Source organism: Ascochyta rabiei, chromosome 16, assembly GCF_004011695.2.
Source record: "Ascochyta rabiei chromosome 16, complete sequence".
NCBI lineage: Eukaryota > Fungi > Ascomycota > Dothideomycetes > Pleosporales > Didymellaceae > Ascochyta > Ascochyta rabiei.
This window is the reverse complement of record NC_082420.1, coordinates 643,263-669,275: the sequence shown is the minus strand read 5'-3', so window position 1 is coordinate 669,275 and position 26,013 is coordinate 643,263. Positions and strand designations below refer to the sequence as shown.

Here is a 26,013-nt window from a genome sequence, read left to right as displayed (position 1 = left end):
CTATGATCGTCCTCGAGGGTGCTATCTGCTTAATAAGACAGTGCGACGTAGCTGCCTTCAGACAGCCGAGAAGCAAGAACGTATCTGTTCGAGATGGTCGTAATAGGAAATGGTGGATACTGATAGATATTGCTCGTTTCATCATGTACAAATCTCAATATTAAGAAACACGCCTCAGCCTTACTGTTCTATTGCCTAAACCGACCTCATCTACTTCTTCAGTATCTTCCCTGGCAACAATGCAGTCGTGACCACGCATCCAAGCGTCACTCCACCCGCAAGGTACAACACGCTGTTCACATCCCCCTTGTCATCCCTGCTTCTCGCGTACAAGTGCTGCGCAATAAGAGGACTCACGATACCGAACAATCGTCCCCAGAAACTCGCGATGCCGCACGCTGTGCCTCTGATTTGCGCCGGAAAAGCTTCGGGCGTCCACCCGTACAGCACGGCGTTGAACATGGACTGGAAGAAATACTCCATGGCGTTCAGGCCGATATTTGACGCGGGACTGTTGACGGCGCTGAACACAAAGATGCTGACGGACATCAGAAGGGAAGAAACGACCATGGTGTATTTGCGGCCAACATTAGGTGTGCGGTAGAGCATAGAGCCGAGGAGGACGCCAATGGTACCAGGAAGGTAGATGAGTATGTAGGAGCGGTACGTGTAGTCGAGGGAGAGATTGAGGGCGCCGTTCTTGAGCGCTATGATGCGTGGGAGGTAGGAGCCTGCGACTGTGAAGCCGGTAAAGTCGCAGATGTAGGTCAACCAGACGAGGATAGTAAGGCGGATCATCTGGGGTGACGAAAAGAGGATTTGGAATCGTGCGAGCTCAAGCTTGATCCTTCCTCTCCAGGTGTCGTTCTTTTCCTTCGAGTTGCCGCCGATGGTTGTAGAGTTGTGCTCTCGTTCTACGGCTTGAAGTTGCTCGAGTGTCAGACTGCAAGTTGTCTTGTTGTACAGTGCGATATTCTCCAGTACCTCAACTGCCTGGGCATCTCTACCGCGATACAGTAAGAACTTCGGGGACTCTTGGAAGCGAAATACGACGGATCGTAGAACGAAGACCAGCAGAGTGAGTGCTCCTAGTGTGTATCTATGACGAATCAGCATCTGTATCACACATGGGAAGCTGGCCTACGTACAGCAGATACCTCCAGCCCACATTGTCACCTTTTTTGCAGCATGGCACGTCAATATCAACGCTCTTGCAAGAAGGCAACGGTCCTGCTTCCGAGAAGTTCGGCGAACAGCTGTGGACAGGTATAAAACCGTAGGCCATAATACTGCAAATAACCACCCCCAGAGGCTGGAAAATGGAGAGAAGCGGGAGGAGATATCGCTTGCTTTCAGGAGTAAATTCGAGGGTAATAGTGGTGTCAATAGGAATGTTACCGCCAACACCGAAGCCGGTTAGAGCGGTGAGAACCAGGATGGTGTTGTAATCATCTGGCGTACCTAGACACAGTCCGAATGTACAGGCGATGAGAACCGTAAGATTGAAGGCCCACCGTCTGCCAATAACATCGACGAGGATACCCCAGACGAACGCTCCAGCTGTAAGTCCTATCGAGAAGGCAGTAGAGAGCTTGCCCGTCTCATTGTTGCCAAAACCCAGCTCCTGTTGAAGAGGGGACAAGACCAGACCGAAAGCCTGCGCCCACATCAAGTCAATGAGATATCCGAGGCCGCAGAGCGACCATATCATCCATTGAAAACGACCCATGCCAAACGCGTCTATTTGCCTGTCCACAAGTAAACATTTCTTGTCGTAAAGCGTGGCATCGTCACTAAGTCCTTCATCTAATACTTGTGAACGTTCGGTAATGCTCTCATTATCAAGTTCGTTGACTTCCTTTTCGATCTTGTCTAAGATAGCAGCCATTGAGGGCGGGAATGATGGATTGTCGGCGGTGCGAGACGAGGAGGATGTGGAAACGTCAGGAGGTAGGAGGGGCTCCGTCTCGGTCATCTGTCGCGACATGTTGAAGCTTTGCTTCCCAATGTCAAGTAAAACGTTGCTTTCTGCTGGGTTTGGGATCACTGGAGATCTGTTCCACGATATGCGGTACCCGAACGTCGATGGCGCTACTAAGTCGCTTTCGGCAGGAGCTTAGCAAGACTCAGTAAGAACCCTGCTGATTCGGGTGAAAGCCCCCGCTGTCAGAGAGATCTGCGTTTATGTAACACCAAGTGTGAGGGCGATCAATCAACGAGATGTGTAACGGCGAGTCCTGAACAATCGTAACCGTAAGAGAGACCTTCCGGCCAGTACGACCGAGCAGAGTGAAGATAAGGGCTACTACCGTCGTAAGGGAGACGGCAAATCCGAGCAGCCAACAATTAGGATGAGAATATGAGGAGGTCTTCGTTAAGAATGTTATGAATAACGTAGATAGAGAGGAGCGAACAACACCAGCTGCAGTGACAACTATCCGCAAAGCCCAAGGCCTACCTCTTATACCTGTTCACTCGTATCTGCTGCGGTAAGGGCTACTCTCAACACAGCAGAGCACCCCGCGATAAGGCATCACCCGCCAATCCTGTTTGAAGGAAGCAGTTCTCCAAGCACTAACACGGCGTTGAGCCGCGGCTAGCGGTCAGACAGACGTTGAGCAACCCACAACTGCATGCCAGCCGCACGTGCTGGGTCGAACAAAGGGATTCTATGGTTGACGCGCTTCTCAAAATGCACGAGGCTGCAAGCTGGGCCCACGTGAAGATGCGCGACATGCAAGACTGCCGTCATCCCGTGTGCAAAGGATGCACAGGTGGTGGAGTCGTGAAGGGAACGAGCCAATGGCGGGAAAGCCCCTCTTTTTGCGCAACTAGCGCCGGAGCGGCAGAGAATGGCGCCGCGTCTCAGGAAAAAGTTTCTGGTGGTGAGAAGAGCAACATATCGAAGCATACCAGCTTATACCTTTGTTCCACAACATGGCACCTCGTAGAAAGAAACAGCGTCTCTCTGAGGGAGGCGCCGATGCCGTTCCTACCGCCATCGACGCCGAGCAAGCCGCCAGTGCGCCAACAAACGATCGCAAATCAAACGCTCGCAGACAACTCTTCGTTCGTGGTCTGGCCAAGGACGTCACGACTGAGGCACTTACTGAATTCTTCTCTGACTCGTACCCAATCAAGAACGCGCTCGTTGTTCTCGACAAAGACACCAAGGAATCGAAGGGTTACGGTTTCGTCACATTTGCGGATGTTGAAGACGCACAGCGCGCGCAAGAAGAGCTCGACGGCGCAAAGTTGCAGGGCAAGAAGATTCGCATCGAGAGCGCCGAGGCCAGGCAGCGTGAGGGAGAAGGCGAGAGCAAGGGTCAAAGAATAAAAGCAGAGCGTGAGGCACAGAAGAAGGAGAACCAGACGCCCAAGCTGATTGTGCGCAACTTGCCGTGGAGCATCAAGAACCCCGCAGACCTCGAAAAGCATTTCCGCAGCTTTGGCAAAACCCACTTCATCAACCTGCCCAAGAAGCCTAATGGAGAGTTGCGAGGTTTTGCCTTTGTTGCTATGCGAGGCAAGAAGAACGCAGAGAAGACATTGGCGGAGCTGAACGGCAGGGAGATTGACGGAAGGCCTATTGCAGTGGATTGGGCCGTAGACAAGGATGCATGGCAGACGCTGCAGAAGACCGAGCAGGAGGGCGACGAGGCTGAGGAGAAGGCAGACGTAGACATGGACGATGCTTCAGACGCCAGGTCGACCGACGGACCTTCCGAGAACGGTTCTGAGGAAGACGACAGCGAAGACGACGAAGACGACAGCAACACCGACTACGATGACGAAGACATTTCAGATGACGAAGACGGTGGGGCTGAGCTCGAGGAGCCGAAGCCCCAGCGACCGAATCACGTTATATTCATCCGCAACCTTCCCTTCACCGTCGATGACGATAGTCTCAAGGAGCACTTCCAACGGTTCGGCGCCATTCGCTACGCACGCGTTGTGATTGACCGCGATACAGAACGACCCAAGGGCACAGGTTTCGTAGCCTTCTTCAACGAGGAGGAGATGATCGAATGCCTCAAGGGCGTACCAAAGGTCACTTTGCACACCAAGAACGTCGAACGCAAAGACGGCGCAACAATCACAACTACGCACTCCGTCCTCGAAGACGCCGATGCCGATCCGACAGGCAAATACACCATGGATGGACGCATTCTCTCCCTCAGCCGCGCTGTCGACAAGAATGAAGCAACTCGTCTGACCGCTGAAGGTGCTGCCAACCGATTCAGCCGCGACAAGGACAAGCGCCGTCTGTATCTGCTCAACGAAGGCACCATTGCCTCAAACTCGCCGCTCTACTCGCAGCTCTCGCCTTCCGAAGTCAAAATGCGTGAAGACAGCGCAACGCTCCGCCGCAAGCAGATTCAAGAAAACCCCTCCCTCCACCTTTCACTCACCCGTCTCTCCGTCCGCAACATTCCGCGTAGCATAACCTCTAAAGACCTCAAGCAACTCGCCCGAAAAGCCGTCGTTGGTTTCGCCGAAGATACCAAAACTGGCAAGCGCCAAAAGCTCTCCAAAGCAGAAATCGCGCGCGGTGGCGAGGAAATGGTTATCGCTGAGAAGATCCGCAAGAAGCGCGGAAAGGGTATCGTTCGACAAGCCAAGGTTGTCTTCGAGACCGAAAAGGGTAGCAAAGTAGGGGAAGACACGGGTGCAGGAAGGAGTAGGGGTTACGGATTCATCGAATACTACACGCACCGCAATGCGCTCATGGGACTGAGATGGCTGAACGGACACGCCGTGGATTACAAAGTCAAGGGCGAGATGCCGAAGAGTAAGAAGGCACAAAAAGAGGCACTGGAAGACAAGCGGAAACGACTTATCGTCGAATTTGCTATCGAGAACGCAAATGTGGTCTCGCGTCGCTCGGCTGCAGAGGAAAAGTCTCGTGAGCCAAAACCGGCGAAGGGCGAGGCTGATTCCGAGGAGGAGGATGTGGACAGCGCCAAGGGTAGTGGCGGGAAGGGACAGAAGCGGAAGCGCGACTCGAGCTCGGGTGGAGGTCGGGACGCGAAGAAGGCCAAGGGCAGGGATAGCGGCAAGAAGGCACCAGGGTCAGGTGCGGAAGGGAGCAAGCGGCCTGCTGCAGCAGAGGAGGGCATGGATAAGGAGAAGTTGGCGCAGCGGACGCGCATCATTGCCCAGAAGAGGCAGAAGAGGAAGGCGAATCGGGCGGGCAAGTAGTCTGGATTCGTTATGTGTGGATATGAGTTCAGGTCATAGCGATGGCGTTCAAGGTTAAAAGTCTGCCGCGATACCGAGAGAAGCACTGCTCTGTTGATGTTGAACAGTTCGCGAATGCATTTTGCAGTTTCAGACCACTCGTGAGATGTACTTTGTGACATGTTGCCGCAAAATGGGCAGGAATCAACAATGAGAAAGTGTGTTCAACGAAAACGTTGTAGATCTGGCCCCCATTCAATCGCTCCTTCGAGATTGTCAAGTAGTATCGCTACGGCCTGTTTCGTGTAGCCACATGTTGTGTGACTCGGCTACCCATCGTAGATGCCGATTCCAATCAAAGTGCACTGACTGACGCACCACTCTCGGTTCTTCGTGCCATTGTGTGCTTCATCGAACAGACGACACAACGGTCGATCTACGCCACTAGTATTTGTGACCTGCTGTGCAAAAATACAACATGCAATAGAGTCGTATCAAATCGCACTAGTCCGCCAAGACGTCTCTGCATCTACAGCTAAGCCAGACTTGGTATTGATACTACCTGGTTGATCTACTAGAAATATCCATTCTTGTTGACTGATTGGTCGTCCTGATGCCTTGGTGGGTTTAGCAAGGCCTTGTCTCACATCTAATACATCTGACGTGTGTCTACAGCCTTCAAGAAGAAGCATCGTATAAGCAAGTGCAGGCCGGGGGAGAAAGACGTCTCAGCTCGTGGTGTCTCGGAGGCTCAGAGTGCCTTTCATTCCACCAGCGAGGATCTTGTAGCATCTGCTTTCTCACCGCCTTGTGCTGTTCACTGCAGTAGAGAAGTCTTTCTATGCTTGTCATAGTTACACCATACGTGTGCTAGTGTGTATACAGCCCGTTCCACTATACCATGCATATCCGCTACCGGGTAACAGGATACGCTTCCCCGATCCCACTGTACGATGCTGCGAGAAAGCAGAGGTGTTACTCATGCGCGATAATGTGCAACGTGTGAGGCCACTCGCTGTGGTGCAGCGAATCTGCCCATGTCACTCTGTCGAGCCAAGATCTTGCGCCCATGGACAAAACCAGATATGATGAATGCGGTCTTTCTCAAATAGAAACCTATGGTGCGTTCTTCTGTAGCTTGGCGTAGTCATTCTCAGCATGCTGTATTAATGTCAGACCGTGAACTGACTAGCCGTCCAAGCTACAAAACAGATTATTGTCGAACTGCCATAGGTTACTCGGAGTCTCCACCTGTTCTTTCGAACAAAGCAAATCTTGTGACACGGGAGTCTAGATGTCTAATAAGATATTAAGGTGTAATCACTTCTTCTAAACGTCATTCAAAAGCTGTTTAGTAGATCACTAAAGCTAGTGCAGGCTGGTGATTGATACATATCAAGCCTTTCTCCCTACTGGTCTAAGTGGCTCTGCTTCTCCTGAGCTTACAGTAGCCTGTGCACAATATGATACGCTACAGCTCCTTCTTTGTTAAAAACATGTTCACGTACTCGTCAGTGGTAGTACATGAGCGACCGCTTGCGAAGTACTCGAGAGCGGACATAGACCATGCACATTGTCACACATGAGTGTAGTATAAATCACACGTAGATCTTTTCTGGTAGTAGACTATCACGCGGCAATGGCTAGCAAGTCGGTGCGTAACTGTACTCGTTTGGCTTGAGACACTGGTATTTGGAGTTTCATAACAAACGGAATGCGGCCTTAGATTCGTGATTGTACACTAGACCGCTGACAATTGCAATTAAGTTCATGTGAACTTTCAAGTTGTGGAGAGCACGCCATAATCCCAACATATACAGAAGCATAGCTCCACCCACTAGCGAGACGCTACGACTGTGCGGAATCGCGTCAAAAGTGCTACCGAGATTGGCCTAATAGGAGTTCTGAATGAGACGGACTTAGTTGAAGTCATTCGTGTGAGAGCAAATACTCTGGTTTGCCCATAGTAGTGACGGTGAGCTTGCTCCCACAATAGCTGCATGGCTTCGGATCAGGACGGTCCTGCATGGGTCCATGCGGCGAGCTTACCAGCAGATGACTTATGTCCGCTAGCATGCACGCACCAGCTAGGGTGCTTTCGTGCATAGGACATCGCATGTGACTGGCACCTGACGTAATACATACTTCAAGGATAAGTATAATTGCCGAAGAAACTTCGATGGGATTGAAAAGCCTTCACTAAATCTCACCATATCTCTAATCACACCATTCCAAGGCATATGTAAGATCATAGAGGTGCGGTTGGGTCGACACTGAGTGAGACGAAAGACGATAAAAGTATGAACACGTTAGACCAGCAGTAGGCGAAGATTCTGCGAGCAGAGGTGTGGGATAGGATGCAGGCACGAGCGCTGTAATCGCACTTTGGGATTGCCTGATTTCAGAATATTCATGACCAGAAACCAGGATGGTGGACTGCCAATGACATGCCTCTGCGTGTAAGGTGTTGTGACTCGATGCGGATTGCGCTGCAGTGCTTCGGCGCCTTTAGGAAGGGCGCACAACAGGAAGAGGTGGTGGTTGAACCAACGACAATTCATCATATTGAGGTTCTAAGCGCTTGTGAAGTAGCTTTGGTAGCACTCAGGTTTAGAGTTGCACACGTGTTCAGCCATGAAGAAGTCTCAGACAGATGAGGGTCAGTAGAAGATTTCACACGGTTGGTAGAGTCAGCTTATCTACCCAGTGGAAGAAAGCTGTGGGTCGCCGAGAAACCTGGAGGCGGGGGTCGATTGTGACAATTGACAACATTGGGGTAAGGGCAACCTAGGTTTTGTGCCACGCCACATGTTCATGCGAGATAGTTGAAGAGGGTACTCGTAGCGAATAAGACGTTGAGCACAGCTCGGTTATCGACAACAGCTGCAGGCTGCTAAATGTGCGGGATGTTCATGCGGGGCGTTGACATATAAACCCAACGACGCTGCTTTTTAGGTCAGTGAGAGTTCCAACATCAAACATCTTCAACTCGAATCCTCACCCGTTCGGATCCAACATAACAGCGATAAGCTAAGCCGCCACCAATCTCACATCGCCGTATGCTGAAGTGCCCGCATGTCGATGTCAGGCTGACCAATGCTGTAGGCTGTAGCTCCAAAAACTTTCCCAAGATCGGCACTTGATCATTATGTGCTACTACGAGGAGGTTCACTTCGTCTCCTGTGGTCACAAGGAGAAACGCTTGCAGCAATACTGCCACTTTGCACGCAACGACCCTGGCCATCAATGCTTCGGAGCGTGGAACATCAGGCGCCAGTGGGAGCAACATGAGACCGAATGTGAGAACTGCACCAAGCTTCGACAATACACAACGGCTGCTGGTATGAGGCGAAACGTAGAGTCACTATACGGTGTAGCGGGAGGGAGGTGAGAGCCAGAATCAGACCTGGTCGTGGCGATACTGTTCAATGGTTAGTCGGTCTGCCGCTATAAAAACTTCCCTCAAGTACTTCTAGCCTGTCAATGTTCGGGAAGGTGTTTGTATCATTGTTTTGCTTTGTTTGTTGGCGATTTGAGGGTGTGGATGGTGTCGTATCTGTCATATCTGTCATATAGCAGAACTTTTTGTTTTTAGCCTCAAAATCGGCTTTGGTCTTGCTCTGTCGCTTTTCACGTATTGTGGGCGTCGGATTTCAACTGATCTGTTTCAGCAAAAGTATCATTGGAACACCCTAAAGTTTTACAATGTACAACACACATCAACATGTGCACAAAATACACGCTAGGACAACAGTGCATTCTTCTCAAGCCTCAAATAATACTGCCGTATTCGAGCAGGACACGTGGTTCGGAAGTACAGGTTCGGAAGTAGAGTAATATGTGAGCACCAGAGCGATGAATTACAAGACTGAAGCCTTCTCTTTGTGACCTGAAGCCTGTGCTGATATCCAGTGAAACTAGAAATCCCAACTCTGGACATGCAATATCAGGGGTTGTGACATGAACTGGACTGCTCGGTTGATCTTGATGATGTATTCAAGCAGAGACAATCAGATCCGTGATTCGGTTTCAGGCTGAAGACGTCCGACAACATTGTATCTTTTGCTGAAGAAGGTGTGCCAGTCATTGAGGGTCTTTGTTTCTGTTTCGGACAGCGTGGAGAAGTCCGATACACAGTCCTCTGGCTTCAGAGAAGACATACCGAGCGCACGGTTGGGCTCTTTACCCGCGAACACTAAGTCAAATGAGCAGGCAAGCAGGACAGCATACACTTGTATACTCACCATGGTAACCCTTGCCGGGTGCGTATGTCTCTTTTCCACTCACATCAAAGACATCTCCCTGGGTGTTTGTAAGTCGCTTGCGCGAGCATTTCCTTATGAATTGACTACTGACTTTAATGGCGACTAGGGTGGGGTAGCCTTCATTGGTGCCTGCCATCTTACGTTCAGTGTTATCGCCGCCACAGCTTCCGGCGGGGTAGCTCACCATCACATTTTGCAAGATGTTCGCGAGAAATTGGGTCATCCTTGGGCTGGTTCAAAGTCACCGGCTCCTTTGGAGCAAATCTCTCCTTTTTTGGCTGTTCTGTGCTAGACATGATGTGTTCGTGTTGTTTGAGTGACGTCTGTATGTTCAACATTTGGAAATAACTGCCCAACCTCGGCAAATTCGGCGCTAGTACTACTTCGTAACGCCTCCTTTATGATTGGCTGCCTTCACCATCCCCATTTCATCGGGCATGCATCTTATTCATGCCTCGTCTCTTAAGTTCCTGCTCGTTTTGGTCCAAACAACTGACATCTTCACACATGCAGCCTTGTGCTCATATCTCTGCCTGTACAGGCTTATTGACCATCAACGTGAGTAGCGAAAGAACGACTTCGGCAGCAGCCAACACTGTCGTCTCTCCTGGATTGTCATAAATTGGCGCAACTTCCACTGTTATTGCGCGACTTGTCAGCCTCTTGAGATGGAAAAACTTAGCTGCTGAGTGCTTACCAACATCAGCTCCCACGAGCTCCAGTCCTTCAAGGCCATCAAGAATGGACAGAAGCTCGCGGGTGGTCCATCCTCCAACCTCAGCGGTACCCGTAGCTGTAGCTCTGTCAGCCTACATAATCACAGCAGTACGCCGAAGATCTAGTCACCCTCGAGCTGAGGCTTGACAGCTGCACATTCTCTACACGAAACTGAACTCACCGGGTGCGAAGGCTGGGTCCAGAACATCTATATCCACGCTGATATAGACTTTTGTTCCGGCCACCCGCTTCTTCAAGGCTTCAATAACACCTGATACGCCTAAACGATCGATATCCCGTGCTCGTATCATCTCGAAGCCGCACCTAACGTCATTACGCACGTCGCCCTTAGGACGAATAACTGGTGCTCGGATTCCGGCGTGAATGGATGTGTTACGGATTAAGCCTTCCTCGTGAGCAATGTGCAAAAACGTTCCATGGTTGACACCTCTACAAATGCTTTAGCAAGGCAGATATGCTCTTGGAATGGTTGACAGTACTTACGCGTAATGAGAGATGCCTCCGCCTGTTTTTCTTTAGTATTTAACATGGGCGTAGTGTGCAGACTTACCAAGCACTTCTGGATCCCAGGTATCTGCCATATGCCTTTAGAAATTTCCCGTGACTTGCGGGCCCAACTTACCTATGTGTGAGTCAAAGTGGATGACACTGACTGGGCCCCAATGCCCGCTCGTCGATCGTAAAGCTGAAAGTGTGGTAGTGTGGTCTCCACCAAGTGTTACAATGCGTGGAACAGTGAAGTCGCTTGAATTGGTCTTCCTTGCCGAAATCACCTCACGATTAATGTAAGTCAACGAACTGATTGTCAAACGGCCTAGGTAGTGTCACCTACTTTGTGCGCTTTGTCAAGCTGTTTCAAGGCGACGGTGTTGTCCTTGGAATAACATTAGCTGAGACTTCTCCAGCCTTGTATGTTACAGCCGACTTACAAGGAAGGTTAATGGTGCATCTCCACAATCTACGATTTTGGCCCAGTCGGTAAATATGTTCTGTCCTAAGCGCCATCAGCCATCGACTCGATTCAGAGCTCACCGATAACCATGCGAGCTTGCGATAGATACCTTGTATCCTCGCACTAGAGATACAAGGCACAAACTCGCTGTAAACAACCAGCGCGGACTACGCTCGCACCATGCAGCGCAACCTGTTGGCCATGTCGTACTCCAAGCGCTCAATTAACACTACTCCAAAAATAGAAACTTGTACTACCGCAGCCCACAACACCGGGGCCATATCTGTAGCGAACATACCTGTGTATATGCTCCAAGCTGTGTGAGGTGCTATCCTTTGCGAGCCACGCCGGATACCACTCGACCCGAACCGCGCTCCGGGACGTGCTGTGACTCCCTGCCGAATTGTCAGCGATGCGTGCCCTATACGTGGCTTAAACGCTTGCTCTACGACGTAGCGTGAAAATAGAGTATTCCAAGTCTTGTGTCGATTCGCAAGAGTTTACATCTACTCCAATTCGATCTAGAAGCATATCCGAGACGAAATGACAACTTGCAGTATCGAACGGAGCACCCAAAACTGCGATGTCGAACTTCTCAGCATCTTCGCTCTCTTGGGCTAGACAATGTACGTAAGGCAGATTCGCATATGTCGTCAGGCCCCCAAACTTGGCTTGAGTGATATCTGGGGACAGTATACCCATTGCAGCTTGATCCGAGGTAAATCCGGAAAGGGGTGGGAAACTAATCTCGCGTGCATCTGCAGTTAAGAATGCAGCAGTCAAGGCAATCAAAGCCAATGTGTTCCACATCTTGAGGTACTCGATTTACAACAAAACAGTGAGAGAGATGAATGGACAATCTCACGAAGTCGCATTCGATCTTTGTGTTGGCGATGTCCGTGAGCGGCGATGACGTTCACACCAGCGTGAGTGCCGCCCAAAAGGGCAGGTACAGCCGTTATGCATCTCTTGTCCATCTCTTGCTAGTCCTGCCATCAGAAATCCATCCTTATCGTTCTCTTATCTGACAGTGGTCATGGTAACGACAAGATCACGGTCACTTCTGATAAAGCAAGAGCCGACAAACAACCCCTCAGATGCCATTGAAAAAAAACCCAGCAAGAAAAACCATCGAGAACGTGTGTCGCATCACTTCAGCCCGCAACGCAAGGCCGATCGACCAGTGACTATACCACAACCCGAGAACCTACCGTTCCAGCTGCGGCCTGCAGGGTATGGTCTCATTCAGGAACGTATTCAAGACAGCTTGTATGCACTAGTCGTTCAGGTCATCCTCTGGAACCAAACACACGGCAAGGCAGCGCGACCAGTACTTTTTCAAATTTTGACGTTGTATCCGACACCGTTCCATCTATCGCAGGCACAGAGCAGCGAACTCACTGAGATACTACAACCTCTCGGTCTGCACAATGTCCGTGCTAAGCGTCTGATCTCGCTTGCTGAAGCTTGGGTAGCAGCACCCCCTTGCAAAGAGCGTCGATATAGAAGATTACACTATCCAGACCGAGGTTGTGGTACGGATATAAAGCCAAATGAAGTACTGGAATTGAACGACGAAAGAGTGGGCTGGGAAATAGCACATTTGCCGGGGATGGGACCCTACGCTCTAGATAGCTATAGGATCTTCTACCGAGATCGACTGAGGGACGTTGTCGATGGTGAGCCAGAGTGGAAAAGGGTCCTGCCACTTGACAAAGATTTAAAACCATATCTCAAGTGGAGGTGGGCTCAAGAAGGCTGGAATTGGGATGAATTGAAAGGTGAGCGAACGAAGCTCAAGCTAGAAGAGATTGAGGCTGTGGAAGCGCAAGCTATAAAAGAAGAGGGGATAGATGGTCTAGAAGGAGAACCAGGTATTTGAGGATAGCTCATGTCCCAGTAACAGCCTTGAGGTCATGTATGTTATGTAGTATATCTCAACACTTATACCATTCTCTGCCAACTCTGCCACAAGGCAGTTTTCAGATAACGCTGATTAGGTTTCCCTACCAAGCAGCTTGCGGAAGAAAAAATCTGAGCATCCAAGTCCCGCATAATTGATTGGCCGAACGCCTGCTGGCAGAGGCCTTGACGCGTCGGCCAAGTTCCTGGTTGAAGTCTCTACTAGTGCCAACCTAGTGCAGTGTCCTCAGTGTCTGTTCCACCGCAATACCAAGTCCACCAATACCCAAGACAGTCCACAACCACTTGTTGCTGAGCTCTTCCATGCTCGGCCAAAACGCATTCTTATCAGCGCGGAACTTTTGCAGCTCAGCGAGCTTGTCAGGCTGAGAAGCAGAATATCGGCGCTCTTGGTGCTTCTCTTTCTCAGCATCACCACCAAAGAAACGAAGGAAGCAGTAGTTTGCGATTGGCCCAAGGAGCTCGATGGGAGCAAGCATGTCAGAGCCATAGAGCATGACGATGAACGAGATGTGTACGAGCGCGTCGCCAAGGTAGCTAATATTTGTTAGTATCAACGCCTGTGATGGACTGGGGACAATATACTTAGGATTGCGAACGAGGCTCCAGACACCCTCTCGGAGGATCCCCCGACCTCCTTCTGCCTTGTATTGGTCGAGCTGGTAGTCTGCAAGAGTTTCCAACGCCAGACCAGAAGAGAACAGACCAACAGCCGCCATCTGGATGTAAGGATGGTAGCCCATCATGACCGCACCTTCGTGCCTGAATGGGGCAGTGAACGGGAGACTGATCAGCATCTGGAAGAAAGCCTCCGGGATGAAGACCTTGAAGAGAGCTGAGTTCCAGAAACCTTCCTCCTTCTTGACCTCAGCGTACCGCGGGTCGTCTTCCCCACGTTGGATCGACCGACGAGCGATTCGGTAGAAGAGTCGGCCACCCCAGAGAGTCACTCCAGTCAGCATGACCCGCTCGTGCCATGACAAGCGGTTGAGAGCCTGTGTCAACGTCAGGCCTGCAGCAAGGCGTCGACCGATGGCAGACCACCAGGCGTTAGCGACCTGTCCGCTGGGCCAGAGCCAGTCCTTGATCTCGACGCGTTGAGTGTATCGCGAGATCCCGTACGCAATGACTGCAAGGCCGGAATGGAGAGTCAATGAAGGTACCAGAGTATCCTTCAGGATGCCAATATCGAACAACGAGGCACTATGAACGTGTGTTTTCGAATGTGTGTTATCAACATGGCTGTAGGCGTGTCGAGCAGCTGGAGGTGTTCCATTCAGGTAGATATCATGAGGTTGCTGTTCTCCAAACTGAATGCGAGCATCTGGAGGTCTTGTAGGGTCATTGGGCGATCTGGAGAACAATCCGGACGCCATCTTGGAGGGTGAGAGGGTGACGGGGGCGTTGCGACTTGCGCGACAGCCTGATTTAAAGCTTCAGAGCTTCCCCGCAGAAAGCACATGCCTTTGCATGATGTAACGCTAGCAACGGGCGTCGCGGGTTACAAGATGTTGGCCCTGATTCGCTCGGGTAGCACCTGTCGTGCTTCCGTGAATGTCTATACTGCCGATGATCCAGTAAACCCCGCTCGTTATTCAGCCGGAACTATCTAAGCTGTATTGCGGTGTTTGCTGTTTTATGACCAAAAACACTGTATAGATACATACACGGTGGACCTACAAGAGCGGAGCAAGTGGACAGGAACATCCAGTGACATCATCGAGAGCTCAGTGCTGGTCCAGGCGTTGAGAGCGGCGTAGGCTCCATCAAGTAGGTACCGCGGCAAGATTACGCGAACTTTACCCCTCTCAGATACCAAGACATTGATTGTTACTGATGTTATAGCTTGAACAACAGAGGGGTCAAATACACCATTGTGTTGGATCCTGCAGCAAGCTTTCCATAATCCGTCTCATTGAGCCTCATCGACATGGCAGACAACAACAAACCCCAAGCCTTCAACCCACCAGGCGTGCACGAACCTCCTCCGTCCTACAAGCATGTATGCGTAACACCCATTCAGCCGGCATCGAGACTCGTGACACTTGCCGGTCAAACAGGAGACTACAAAGCTGAGTGGATCGAGCAAGTCAAAGGAGCCTACGAAAACGTGAGAAAGTGCTTGGAAGCAGTTGGGGCCAGCCCACGCGACATCATTCACGTACGGCATTACATCGTCAACGACTCTGGCGACAATGCGTTAAACGAAAAAGAAGTTGTTGAACGAGGATGGGCCCCGCTTTGGATCGACTTTATGGATCAGAACGGAGATGGTCACAAGCCGCCGGATACAGTGCTAGGAGTCGCGAGCCTGGCATTGAAGGGACTGCTGTACGAGGTAGAAGTATGGGCTATCGTTCATGGCTAGTCTGTAGGGAGCATGGGAAGGTGCGAAACTCAATGGTATCGTTCACAGCGGTTCTGCTGGTTTGAGAGGTTGCGACCGTCTTGTTTCATGCTACATGTCATCGTCGGTGAACGACTATTTCGCATCCTTCAGCAGAGCTTCGGCAGCTGCATCCTTCTGGCCTACACTTCCGCTCCGCGTTGCGGGCTTCAGCTCACCCGTTGTCGCGCCCGCCTTAGCCTGAGCGGCCTTCTTGAGCCTGTCGGTATCCTCAGGGTTTGTATCTTTGGTTTTGTTGTCCTCATCGTCGCTATCGCCGAGGCTGAACGGGTCGTGATCGTCGGTTTCGGGGTGTGGTGCAACGGACGTGAGTGGTTGCCACTTTTTGCTACCAGACTTGCCTTGCCCTTGGTTGTTGGGCGAAGGATTCCGGTACAAGGCATCTACCTCGTCAACGGGACCGCTTTGGGGTGGTGATAATGGTGTCGGCTTGAACAGATCAGGGTTGGCCGATGGACGGTTCGATCGTTGCTGACTGTCGTTGTCCCTCATCTCAAGCTGGGCGAAGTCGTCCCCGAGTACCCTGTTGTCTGCATCGTAGCGGTTGTGGTCAGCAGAGCGGCGCATATCGGCAGAGCGGCGTTGCTCAGCAGATTTGCGAATGCCGTAGAGCTGATCCGATTGTGACGGGCCATAGTTCTGGCGGCTCTGCGACGACTGTCCATGTTCTCGATCGTTGTGTACAGGGTTCCCGTATTGGTCGTAATCGTCGGGCTCGCCGTCAAGCTTCTTCTTGAAGCTAGTAATCCACTTGTTGACTGTCTTTTGTGTCTCTTGAAAGCCTTGCTCGATGTTCTTGCGGATTTCAGGGAGGTCATCTGATGGCATCAGCATTCATAGTGTTAACAGTCTTGGTGTAGACCCCAAATAAACATACCGTCGAAGAAGCTGTACTCGCGTTCATCTTTGTTGTTGTTGTTGTTGTTGTTGTTTGACCTTGCATACGGCTGCGACTGCCGTGCACCGCTTTCTTGTGTGCGTGAACCATAGCCACCTTGGCCCTGCTGGCCGCCCTGAGACTGGTAGTGCTCAGCGAGCTGGCGAGCATACATCTCATCCTGTTCGAGCTGGCTGCGAGGCTGTGGTCGTGGAGGCTGTGGGGGCGGCGCCTCTTCGCTCTTGAAGCTAGGGTCAGACATGCCTGACACACGGTGTTAGCAACCCTTTGTAAACAAGTGTAAGCAACCACCTACTCAACAGCGCATTGAACGCAGGCTCGACCTTTCCACCACTGGCAACAAGCACTGCTTTTACCACGTTTGTGTCGATGTCAGGGAAAGCCTCAATCAAGGTGTTCTGCGCCTGCACCTGCGGGTCCACGGGCCGCGGGGGCTTTTGGGGAGGAATCTCTTCTGCCTGCTCCGTGAACCTCACACCTGGCTTAGGCGATTTAGAAGTTGGTGGAGGCGAGGCAGCCTTCTCAGGTGCAGAAGATGTAGGCGCATCGTTGTCATCGTCGAAGTCGAGCTCACGCGCCGTTGTCGGGCTCTCTGGAGGCTGTAGCTGTCAGCTCAAGCTTCATTCGACTCTGGCGCAATCTACCAACCTTGTCGGTTCCTGCTTTCTCAGACATTCTGTATGTCGTACCAGAAAGGTGTGTAAGGTGGGGTGTCGTAACAGAACGTTCTGTAGCAGAAACCTGAAGCTTAAACCGTCGCCGCTGGCCGCGCACGAGTTGTGGCTTGTGAGTTAGTTCGTCATAGCCAAGGCGCACGTGCTAGATTCCCTGCAGCTCCATCGCTCTGTCTTGTTATTCGTCCACTGTCGATCAGTATCATCGCGGACTCGTGCACCTTGATCAAATAGTAACAAAAGCATGCTGGCCTTCTTGTCAGGCTTCTTAGCTTGCGATAGTTGCAGATCGGGCATGCTCGTACAACTTAACACAGTGCGCTTCTTTTAGTGTGGTATCTCTGGCGTTACAGGAATAGTCGGCCACAAGCCGATAGTTCGCGATCATACACAAAGTATTCGATACTGTTCTGCAAGCTACTTGCAACCTAAGAGAACTTTACAAGAATCTTTGAACAAATCGAGTTTAGGCTGTACAGGAGCATCTCATGGCAAAGGAAATGGACATCTTATACGGTCATGTTGAGGTTCGAGGCAAGAGTTCATTTGCGGTGATGATCTCGATTCGCGAGTTGGAGCCAAAGAAAAAGTTGGGGTGGTGATTGTAGAATATCAGTATATCTCTATGTCTAGATATCTAAGATGCCTTCACCCTTTGATCTTCTCCAGAAACGCCGCAGCTTCTGCAGCGAACTTACAACGCATACGAATCGCAGCGCCATATCTATAGAATAAGAAAGGGAAGGGGACACATGCAAGCGCTAGAAATGCTGGAATCGACGAGGCCCAATGTATGCCCAGATCAGCAAACATGTAGCTGGTGAACAGCGGAAACGCAGCTCCAAACAGTGACCGTAATACCGAGTTTGCAGCAAGGACTGAGGCTGCATAAATGAGGTAGGCGTCAATGAGGTAGTTGATGATGGAAAGAAAGACCAAGACCATGCCGAAGCCAAAGGGCGCACCGGCCATGACGCTGACGATCCAATGGACACTTGGCGCGTTTGTCCAGGCAAACCAAAACAGTCCAACAGGCATGGCGATAGAGCCGATAAGGGCTGGCGGAAGCCGCGCCTCAGGCGCAGCAATACCGGAAGGTGACGCCTCGATAGCCTTGTTGTATCTCTTGTTGTCCCAGATCGAGTAACCGACAGCAGCAAGCATGCCAACCATCACTCCAAGGAAAGCAAGGCCACCAATGCCCTGTGACCATCCGCGGCCTCGCTGGAAGACGATCGGAAATGCGGCAAACAACATGTAGAGCGTCCCGTATATAACAGCCATATAGATAGAGAGCAGAAGGACAATCGGTTCGCGAAGAAGAAGGATCCAAGGGCGCGTAAGTGAAGTCTTCAGAACCTGACTAGCGGCTTTGGTGCCTTGTTCAACATCCGTCTTGCTCTTGTATACTTGCCCGGTCTTTTTCGATAGTGCCGTGGCACGCTTACGGAGCAGTACGGGGGCGTAGGTCTCAGGCACGAACAGTGCGCATACTATCCAAAGGACGCCAGTGAAGATGGCCATGATGCCTTCAACCCAGCGCCATCCGATGGACTGCCCAACGAATCCTCCAACTATGGAGTGTAAGCATTGCTCTGTAGACCACGAGTCAGGACAAGTGGAAGTCACTTACCAATAGGCCCAAACACAGGCCCAAGGAACGGAGCAGCAGCAAAAATACTCGTAGCCAAGCCACGTTGAGAGGCGGGAAACATATCTTTCAGTTGTTAGCGACGTTCGACGAGCAGCGGGTTGAACTTGCCAGCAATGACTCCACCGGCATTAGTTAATGGCGAAGAGCCAAATGCGCCGGCGAAAAACCTCAAGACGATCAGAGTTTGAATATTCTGAGAACCAGCTGCACCAGCATTGAAGGCAGTGAGAAGCATGTAAGTGACAAAGAAAAGGTACTGGCGGCCGTACAGTTCTGTACATGGTTAGCAATGTACATCCATCTTTGATAGCCAGGAGAGACTCACCACTCAATGGAGCCCACAGCAGTGGTCCTATCGCAAATCCTAGAACGAATAAAGATATTCCCAGCGTGCCAATAATCTGTACGATGTGGAACTCGAGGAGGATCTGAGCAATGCCGCCAGAGTATGCGGATGAGGCGAAGGCGACTGCCAGTGTTGCGACCGCGACCATCATAGTGATGCACCATTTCAAGGTCAATGAGTAGTTCAGGGGATTTACTGGATCGTCTTCGAGCCATGAGACAACGAACGGGTCGTCTTCAGTTCCTGATCCTTGGTAGGGGTGGTTTATAATGTCGTCGTTCAGGACGCCTTGGTGGAGGACTCTTTGAAAATGCGAGATATGGCCAGAGCGGCCAGCCTCTAGATCCTTTCCCATCGACCGATGTTAAATGTTGTGACAGGTTTTGAAGGTGATGCGTGTGTTCTGTGTATTGTCGGCACTGGGGAGAACTGTGCCTTGGAGTTGCAAGATGGTAGCGGGTATCCTGATATGCAGGACACCAAATAAAGTAGGTACTGGCGGACGATTTTATTTGTTTTTTGTTCCAAACCCTTTCGGCCCGTGATTGTTTTGAATGTTTAGTTATCTAGATTCACTGGCATCTCTAAATGCCGACCATCCGTCCGCCTTCGCCGACCCACTCAATCAACATACGCACGTAACACCTCAGCATGCGATGCAAACAGATGGACCATGTATAGTGTGAATATTGATACAAAGGTCTCTGTATGGCTATTGTATCATTACACTCGATGCTGGGCGCAATAATCCTCTGTAAAATGTGGTATTGGTGTTCGTCTTGTGACGTCGTTCTCCGGTTATCACCTTATGAGCGCCTCCAGAGCCGCACCTCTTGGCGGATCGTCTGCTTTAGCGCATCGACCTCGGCCGAGATTACCAAGAAGATATTTATCGAAGAGATCGGCGTTGTTTCTTGGTGTTGTTACTTGAGGTCGCCTCCGTCCGGATGCATTGAAGTCGTTATCTCCGCTCGGCGTAGGTGTGTAGGAACGGCAAGCACACAACCATCACATGGCCCAGTTCAGACGGTGGCTTTATCAGACATAATTAGATGTATGGCGACTCTGAACTCTGCCACATTATAAGTCTCTCAATAAAAATAGGGTATTCGCTCGAAACAGACCATAGGACCGATGTCCATTCCAACCCTCCATATTAGCCATCATCATAGCAAAGTCGCTCGGCTGTGGAACATAACCACTGCTAACATCACGCCTTAGATTCCACTTCATTTTTCAGCTTCCACTGGACTGTCCGATGAACTCTTCATGAACGCTTATCTTCATCGAGGTCGTGCTGGCCGCCATTGCCTTTCGATAAGCCCACGTCTGCGAGAACTGCTCTTCGTAGTGTTCTTTCAATCTGCGTTGTCGCTGCTCCCGTTTAGACATCCAGAAGACAACACCTATCAAAACCGCAATTGCCGCACCGAGTATACCTCCAAGAGCGCTGCTCACAACAACTGTCTTATGCTTCTCGGTCTTGCAAATATCCTCGTTTGACTTAAGCGTCTCCCTGAGATCTGATGGAGAGCTTGTAGCAGTGGCTGTCGAGGAAGCTACAATCGAAGTCGATGATGACGCGGTAGTAGCAGTTTGGAGCTGGAGAGCACCAATTGCACCTGTTGTGATTCTTGGAGCGGTCGAGTTACTACAACAGTTTCGCCGATCGTTGATTGCGCGACAGCAATAGGTACCGAAGTCGCACGTTTGTATGTTCCATGCAGATACTGTGTTTAGACCATCGAATTGATCGTTCGCTGCAAAAACGTTAGATGAATAGCCTTCTTTGAGCGGGTTGACGCAGGCATATACATACCACCAGGGCAGAGTTGTGGACATTCAGTGGCCTTCCCGGTTGAATCCGTACATCCAGGTTGCCATATCGTGCCCACATACTCATTCTTGGTTGCCATACACAAGCCGCTGTCTAAACAAATATCGGCAGAGCCAGCAGGCCGATTGGTAGCGCAACAGCCGCTGTGTTTAGCGGTTGAGTTACATGGTGCGAAAGAGTCGTCGAGCTCTGAGCCGGTAAGGCTGTAGCATTTCTGACTCGCCGCCGCCACCAGCGACGTCGCGCAGAAGAGGGAGAAGACGAAAGGTGACAGCATATTAAAATAAGACAGTAATATAGAACAGGAACTTGTAAAAATTCACAATATGAGATCGAGATCGGTACACTCGACCAGAAGTGTGGAAACAGATCAAATCTTGAGATGAAGACACAAAAATCACTAGGCAATCAGGGTGCACTGCAAACCCATATAGGGCTCCCAAATAAGTCTCAGGCAGATGGGCTTTGCAATGTTGTTATGCGCGGACAGCCCTGTGCAACCCCCTCGAGCTGGTCGCCAGTGTCCTCGACAGGCGTTCCTCGTCGCCAATTCGAAACATGTCATCAAACCTGGGAAAGTCAGTGCAACATCTCCGTGCAGCTCGCTGGGGTAACGCAGCCAACGTGTTGATTCGGACAGACAAGCAGCCTCGATCTGAGGCCTGTGGCACGCAAAAGACGACTCCGCACATGGCGCGACGCCGCGTAGGCAGGGGCGATGGGGATTGCAAAGTCCGGGCGACCAACGGCGCGTGTTGCTGCACTCAGACGGTTGAGAAGCCTGCCTGTTGACGCTATGGGAAGCATTAGCCGCACAAGGGACTCATTAGAGAGAGACACGGCCTGTAAAGGACGCGAACGATGAAGCATAACGCGCCAGCGCAAGGTGTCTAAGGTTCAGGCGCGTCCGAGGGCTCAGCGGGCCGTGATTGGAAGGCCTGTGCGCGCTAGTGCCGCCTCCCGTCTCCGACCAGGTTGTGCCTGCCCTCGACATCATTCTCATGTCACTGTTGAGCTCTGGCATTCGTGCCTCCGCTCGTGTGGAGATCTGAGTGAATGGCTAGATTAGGCCTACGCTACCATGCTAACGAACTCGGAGCGCTACGACAATCAACGAACCAAGCATCTCAACATCATCCGAAACACTGAAGCTGAGATACTCTTCATCACCTTGGATATTTTCAACGCTAACTCACCTCGTTGACAAACTTACCATGATTTGCCATGGAAGGGCAAGTTGGGACGTGCTTGCGCTTGATCGAAGATCAGCCCGTTGGCAGACATTGGCGTAGCGACTGTATCTACGCATGTAAAAGTTTAATCGACCACGAAACACTCTCTAGCGTCATAGGCAGATGCGTATACTGACCACCTGTGCATACTTCGATCCTAAAGCGCCGCACCGACAACCCATTCTGGCTGCCATTGAGCTAGAGGCGTGCACCAACAGGGCTTCATCTCCTACAGCGTAGATTCTTACTTGAATTGGGCGAACTGTTCAACACTTACACTAGCGTTGGGTCAGAGTGAGGTCGACTCGGAAGATGGAGAGGATCTCCACTAGAGTCGAGGCGTTCACCCCACCATGTGCAACGCAACTGAAACCGAACATCCGCGGCGTACATGAGCGGCTCAGCATTCGCTCTTACCCCGGTGTCTATGAAAATCAACAGTCAAGTGTACTGCCCATGCATGGGGCTCTTTCTCGGCCACCACGTCCTCATTACTCGGTTCCAAAAAGCAAACAGATACCGAGGCCGTGGTTAAAAACCGCATTTGCCCGTGCCCCAGCATATCCCCCGCCTCACGTCAGCGATCTCCACGATACCCAGTCACACATCGCAACCCATCCTAGCAGTGGCGCCGGCACTTTGGAACAGCTCATTAGCGAGCCACAGATCGTTACTGCATTCAGTGCACGTCGTACCGGGACTGTCGTTGTGGAGATGATAATTCAAGCGCCGGGCTGTCGCAGGGCTGCCATGCGCAATGCAAGGAACACGGAGGCAAATGCAGTGGGGAGCGTGGATCGCTTTTGTTTTTTTCCTCAATGACGAGGTGGTTGGAGAGATGGTGTAGGTGACATTTTGATCGTTGTCTCCTTTTAGGTCGTTGGGGCACACTCTCCCACGGTCAATAGGATTTCCTTTTGTTGAATGCAATTCCATCGATCCGGGCTTCTTCAAGGGTTGCAACCATGCCTGTGGTCACCACGTCAATGGTCGGGCATGTCCATGTCTGGCTTTGACGCATACCACCATGGGACATGTACGTTGCTCGAAGCGCTGTCGGGAGATACTCGGATCTGTGCAGCCCAAGACACCAAAACAGGCAGTGACAGGTCACACGCAAGAATCAACGGGGAATGGCCTGCTTACTTAAAGGGGTAAGTTGAGCTTCCACAGCTGGAGGTTGGAAATTGCAGAGGATAACGAAGGAGGCTGCATGGGGTTAAGACTTGCCTTCCACGAAGCGCATCACAAGATGAAGTAATAGGGATCTAGTGCGCTAGAGGGTCGTGAACAGCAGTTGAAAGATGATTAAGCTCTGAGATGTCTTCCAGATCTCAAAGCACTTGCATTCTATCGAGCTACCTGACCATTCCGTCATCAAATTCTGTCATTGGCTGACCTATCCCAACTTCCCCATCAAGAGCGCATCTACCTTCTCCCCCTTCTTCATGCTACCCTCTCCCATCGGCATAGCCAACAGCGCATTCGCACCCCTGAAACTTCCAATCCTGCTACTCCTCTGTCCTCCAGTGGAACTAGCATACATAGCCCCATCCCTCGCAACAATAAGCGCACGATGATACTCCGGCCTTCCCTTGTCCATCTTGACATCCTCATCGAGCACGACACTCACTTTAGGTAGTCCGGTCGGAGTGATACCAGCCTGCTGATGCAGCGCTGGCAAAACGAAGAGGTGGAAGCATACCACAGCCGAAGCTGGATTGCCGGGCAAGGAAAAGATGGCTTTGGAGATGCGAGAGCCGTCGGAAGCTTTCGTGGGGACAGTAGCAAAGGTTGTGGGTTTTCCAGGCTTCATATCTACGCGGCCAAAGTGGATTGTGCCACCGAGCGAGCGCTCGATTGTAGGCTTGAGAAGATCAAGTTCGCCCATGGAGACGCCTCCTGAGGTTATGATTATGTCGCACTTCAGGAGAGCGTTGCGCAGGGTTTCTTCAAGAGTGCCAGGTCTGGTTTTGTCAGCCATCGTAGTCTGCAATGTCAGGCACTGTGAGCTTACTTGTCAGATGCGATACCGAGATCAACCACTTCGAAGCGATGGCTTCTTGCTGCTGTAATAAGCGTCGGGCGGTTTGTGTCTCGTACTTCGCCCAGACGCAGTGATCCTTCTCTGTCGTGTGGGATGATCTCGTCGCCTGTGCTCAAGACACCTACGACAGGTCTCCTGTAGACAGAAACTTCTCTGGTACCCACCGATGCAAGCAGCCCGAACTCGCCACCCACAACAGTAACGCCTTCTCCCTTCTTCAGTATTGTCTCTCCTTCCTTCACGTCACTGCCCACCTCGCGTACATTCTCACCAGGTTTGATCTCATCTGTCAAGATTTCGACCTCTTTCTCCTCGTTACCATCATCTGTCTGGCTCTTCAGTACTGTGTCTTCGACCATGACTACTGCATCAGCGCCGGGTGGAAGAGGAGCTCCGGTGGTGATTCGGGCAAGCTCTCCTTCTTTCAGCTCCTTTACATCGCCGGCTTGAGCGTGCGAAACAATGGCGACAGGATAAACGCCCTTCTCGAACTTTCCGGACGATGGAATCTTAACGGCATAACCATCGACAATACTCGCTCGAAAAGCCGGAACGGACTCTGTAGCTTTGACGTCTTCTGCAAGTACTGATCCACCCAGCTTCATATTCACAGGAACTTTCTCCACAATGGGAGCAGGCGTATGCTCTGCGATTAGCTTCAACGCATCGTCGACTGCAAGCATAGGATACGGGGATGACCGGTATCTGCGAGTTGGTCCTGCGCTAGGGTCGTTCGACTGTGGTCGGTCTTCTGGCTTCGTATGTGGCTGCACTCCGGCATGCCCACCATGGCCATGGGAATGACCGTGTCCATGGTGGTGGTGGTGATGGTGATGGCCGCCACTTGGGCCTGTATTTGTCAGTGTAGTCAGCGTTTACATGGCGATGAAGCATTATACCTGCAGATGTGCCAACAGATGAGATATCTGCATCTTTTTCGAGCTTCTTTACGCCACCTTCGTGAAGTGGTCTCGACTCTGCACCAGCTGCCTGGATGCATGCATGCGGGAGCAACTTGATGATAGCTTCCAAGTTCTCCTTCGCACCCTTTGGCGATCCAGGTAAAGTGATGATGATAGACTGTTTCCGGGTGCCGGCCACGGGTCTTGCCATCAATGCAACTAGACGAGTTCAGTCATAGGTCCTTGAATAATAAGATACAGGCAGCCTACACGGAGTAACGGCGTATGAGGTCGTGAGCATGCCATGACTGGAGTAGAATTAGCGACCCAACTCCAAGTATAAACCGAAAGGATGCTCACACGAGCCCTGGCGCGTGTCTGTCTATCAGTGGTGTTATCGCCTGCCCACGCCGTCAGCCATGACTCGTTGCATCTTGTCTTGAGCATCGTACTTCCGGAGTAACATCTTTCGTAGCAAACCCAGTCCCGCCACTGCTGATGATCAAATTAATAGGTTCTGCACCATCAGTCCAAGACCTGATGGTCTTCTGAATTGCGAGTACATTGTCTGGCACGATCTCGGTCTCCGCGATGTCCCATCCGTCGTTTCCGAGGTTGCCGAAGACTTCTTTGAGAACAGGTATGCACTTGTCGGTCGAAGGGTCTTGATATGCTGTCTCCGATACGATGAGAATCGCTGCTTTCAGCTTTGGGTTGTTTGTGGTGCTCATGTTGGTCAGATAGGTGACGTTGATGGTGGAGCTCTTGTCCCGCATCTATGTACTTCTAGTCTGCGCATGGGCCACCTGGACTCCGAGTACTCGCAAGGCTGCCTAATCAGCCAACGTATGTAATATTCTTTGAATGAAGCGTGATTGAATCTTGATATCTAACGCCGATGCTCACTCGTAATACATGCATTATACAAGCGCCTTCCCTATGTACAGCGTACAACTT

At 51.2% G+C, this 26,013-nt stretch overlaps 10 protein-coding genes across 10 annotated transcripts, besides 3 other annotated features; 2 read left to right on the top strand and 8 right to left on the bottom strand.

The window, feature by feature from the left end:
• Nucleotides 1-210: 210 nt before the first annotated feature.
• Nucleotides 211-1,987, bottom strand: EKO05_0009146 (uncharacterized protein; the record flags this gene model as incomplete). Its single annotated transcript, XM_038942036.1, has 2 exons — nucleotides 211-1,099; nucleotides 1,149-1,987. The coding sequence occupies 2 exons, from the start codon at nucleotides 1,985-1,987 to the stop codon at nucleotides 211-213; spliced, it is 1,728 nt and encodes a 575-aa protein (XP_038795752.1).
• Nucleotides 1,988-2,937: 950 nt separating this feature from the next.
• On the top strand, nucleotides 2,938-5,202 carry EKO05_0009145 (RNA recognition motif-containing protein; the record flags this gene model as incomplete). The annotated part of the gene is made up of 1 exon (XM_038946705.1): nucleotides 2,938-5,202. The coding sequence occupies one exon, from the start codon at nucleotides 2,938-2,940 to the stop codon at nucleotides 5,200-5,202; it is 2,265 nt and encodes a 754-aa protein (XP_038795751.1).
• Nucleotides 3,739-3,817: a tandem repeat.
• A 3,989-nt stretch (nucleotides 5,203-9,191) lies between the features above and the next one.
• EKO05_0009144 (uncharacterized protein) lies at nucleotides 9,192-9,742 on the bottom strand (the record flags this gene model as incomplete). The annotated part of the gene is made up of 4 exons (XM_038942130.1): nucleotides 9,192-9,376; nucleotides 9,426-9,483; nucleotides 9,538-9,575; nucleotides 9,631-9,742. The coding sequence occupies 4 exons, from the start codon at nucleotides 9,740-9,742 to the stop codon at nucleotides 9,192-9,194; spliced, it is 393 nt and encodes a 130-aa protein (XP_038795750.1).
• A 225-nt stretch (nucleotides 9,743-9,967) lies between these two features.
• On the bottom strand, nucleotides 9,968-11,946 carry EKO05_0009143 (Agmatinase; the record flags this gene model as incomplete). The annotated part of the gene is made up of 10 exons (XM_059637476.1): nucleotides 9,968-10,083; nucleotides 10,144-10,239; nucleotides 10,345-10,613; nucleotides 10,668-10,689; nucleotides 10,735-10,758; nucleotides 10,807-10,957; nucleotides 11,017-11,058; nucleotides 11,114-11,178; nucleotides 11,435-11,527; nucleotides 11,688-11,946. The coding sequence occupies 10 exons, from the start codon at nucleotides 11,944-11,946 to the stop codon at nucleotides 9,968-9,970; spliced, it is 1,137 nt and encodes a 378-aa protein (XP_059493459.1).
• A 1,325-nt stretch (nucleotides 11,947-13,271) lies between these two features.
• EKO05_0009142 (uncharacterized protein) lies at nucleotides 13,272-14,435 on the bottom strand (the record flags this gene model as incomplete). Its single annotated transcript, XM_059637475.1, has 2 exons — nucleotides 13,272-13,596; nucleotides 13,645-14,435. 2 exons carry the CDS (start codon nucleotides 14,433-14,435, stop codon nucleotides 13,272-13,274), a joined length of 1,116 nt encoding a protein of 371 aa, XP_059493458.1.
• A 554-nt stretch (nucleotides 14,436-14,989) lies between these two features.
• Nucleotides 14,990-15,427, top strand: EKO05_0009141 (uncharacterized protein; the record flags this gene model as incomplete). The annotated part of the gene is made up of 1 exon (XM_038946702.1): nucleotides 14,990-15,427. One exon carries the CDS (start codon nucleotides 14,990-14,992, stop codon nucleotides 15,425-15,427), a length of 438 nt encoding a protein of 145 aa, XP_038795746.1.
• Nucleotides 15,428-15,541: 114 nt separating this feature from the next.
• On the bottom strand, nucleotides 15,542-17,039 carry EKO05_0009140 (ubiquitin-binding protein cue5; the record flags this gene model as incomplete). Its single annotated transcript, XM_038942119.1, has 4 exons — nucleotides 15,542-16,284; nucleotides 16,344-16,607; nucleotides 16,660-16,963; nucleotides 17,013-17,039. The coding sequence occupies 4 exons, from the start codon at nucleotides 17,037-17,039 to the stop codon at nucleotides 15,542-15,544; spliced, it is 1,338 nt and encodes a 445-aa protein (XP_038795745.1).
• Nucleotides 16,373-16,398: a tandem repeat.
• Nucleotides 17,040-17,686: 647 nt separating the features above from the next.
• Nucleotides 17,687-19,393, bottom strand: EKO05_0009139 (uncharacterized protein; the record flags this gene model as incomplete). The annotated part of the gene is made up of 4 exons (XM_059637474.1): nucleotides 17,687-18,612; nucleotides 18,672-18,755; nucleotides 18,801-18,965; nucleotides 19,018-19,393. The coding sequence occupies 4 exons, from the start codon at nucleotides 19,391-19,393 to the stop codon at nucleotides 17,687-17,689; spliced, it is 1,551 nt and encodes a 516-aa protein (XP_059493457.1).
• Nucleotides 19,394-20,274: 881 nt separating this feature from the next.
• On the bottom strand, nucleotides 20,275-21,152 carry EKO05_0009138 (uncharacterized protein; the record flags this gene model as incomplete). The annotated part of the gene is made up of 2 exons (XM_059637473.1): nucleotides 20,275-20,798; nucleotides 20,858-21,152. The coding sequence occupies 2 exons, from the start codon at nucleotides 21,150-21,152 to the stop codon at nucleotides 20,275-20,277; spliced, it is 819 nt and encodes a 272-aa protein (XP_059493456.1).
• A 2,354-nt stretch (nucleotides 21,153-23,506) lies between these two features.
• On the bottom strand, nucleotides 23,507-25,787 carry EKO05_0009137 (uncharacterized protein; the record flags this gene model as incomplete). Its single annotated transcript, XM_038942108.2, has 6 exons — nucleotides 23,507-24,074; nucleotides 24,125-25,004; nucleotides 25,054-25,275; nucleotides 25,327-25,364; nucleotides 25,417-25,457; nucleotides 25,509-25,787. 6 exons carry the CDS (start codon nucleotides 25,785-25,787, stop codon nucleotides 23,507-23,509), a joined length of 2,028 nt encoding a protein of 675 aa, XP_038795743.2.
• Nucleotides 24,968-24,991: a tandem repeat.
• Nucleotides 25,788-26,013: the final 226 nt, after the last annotated feature.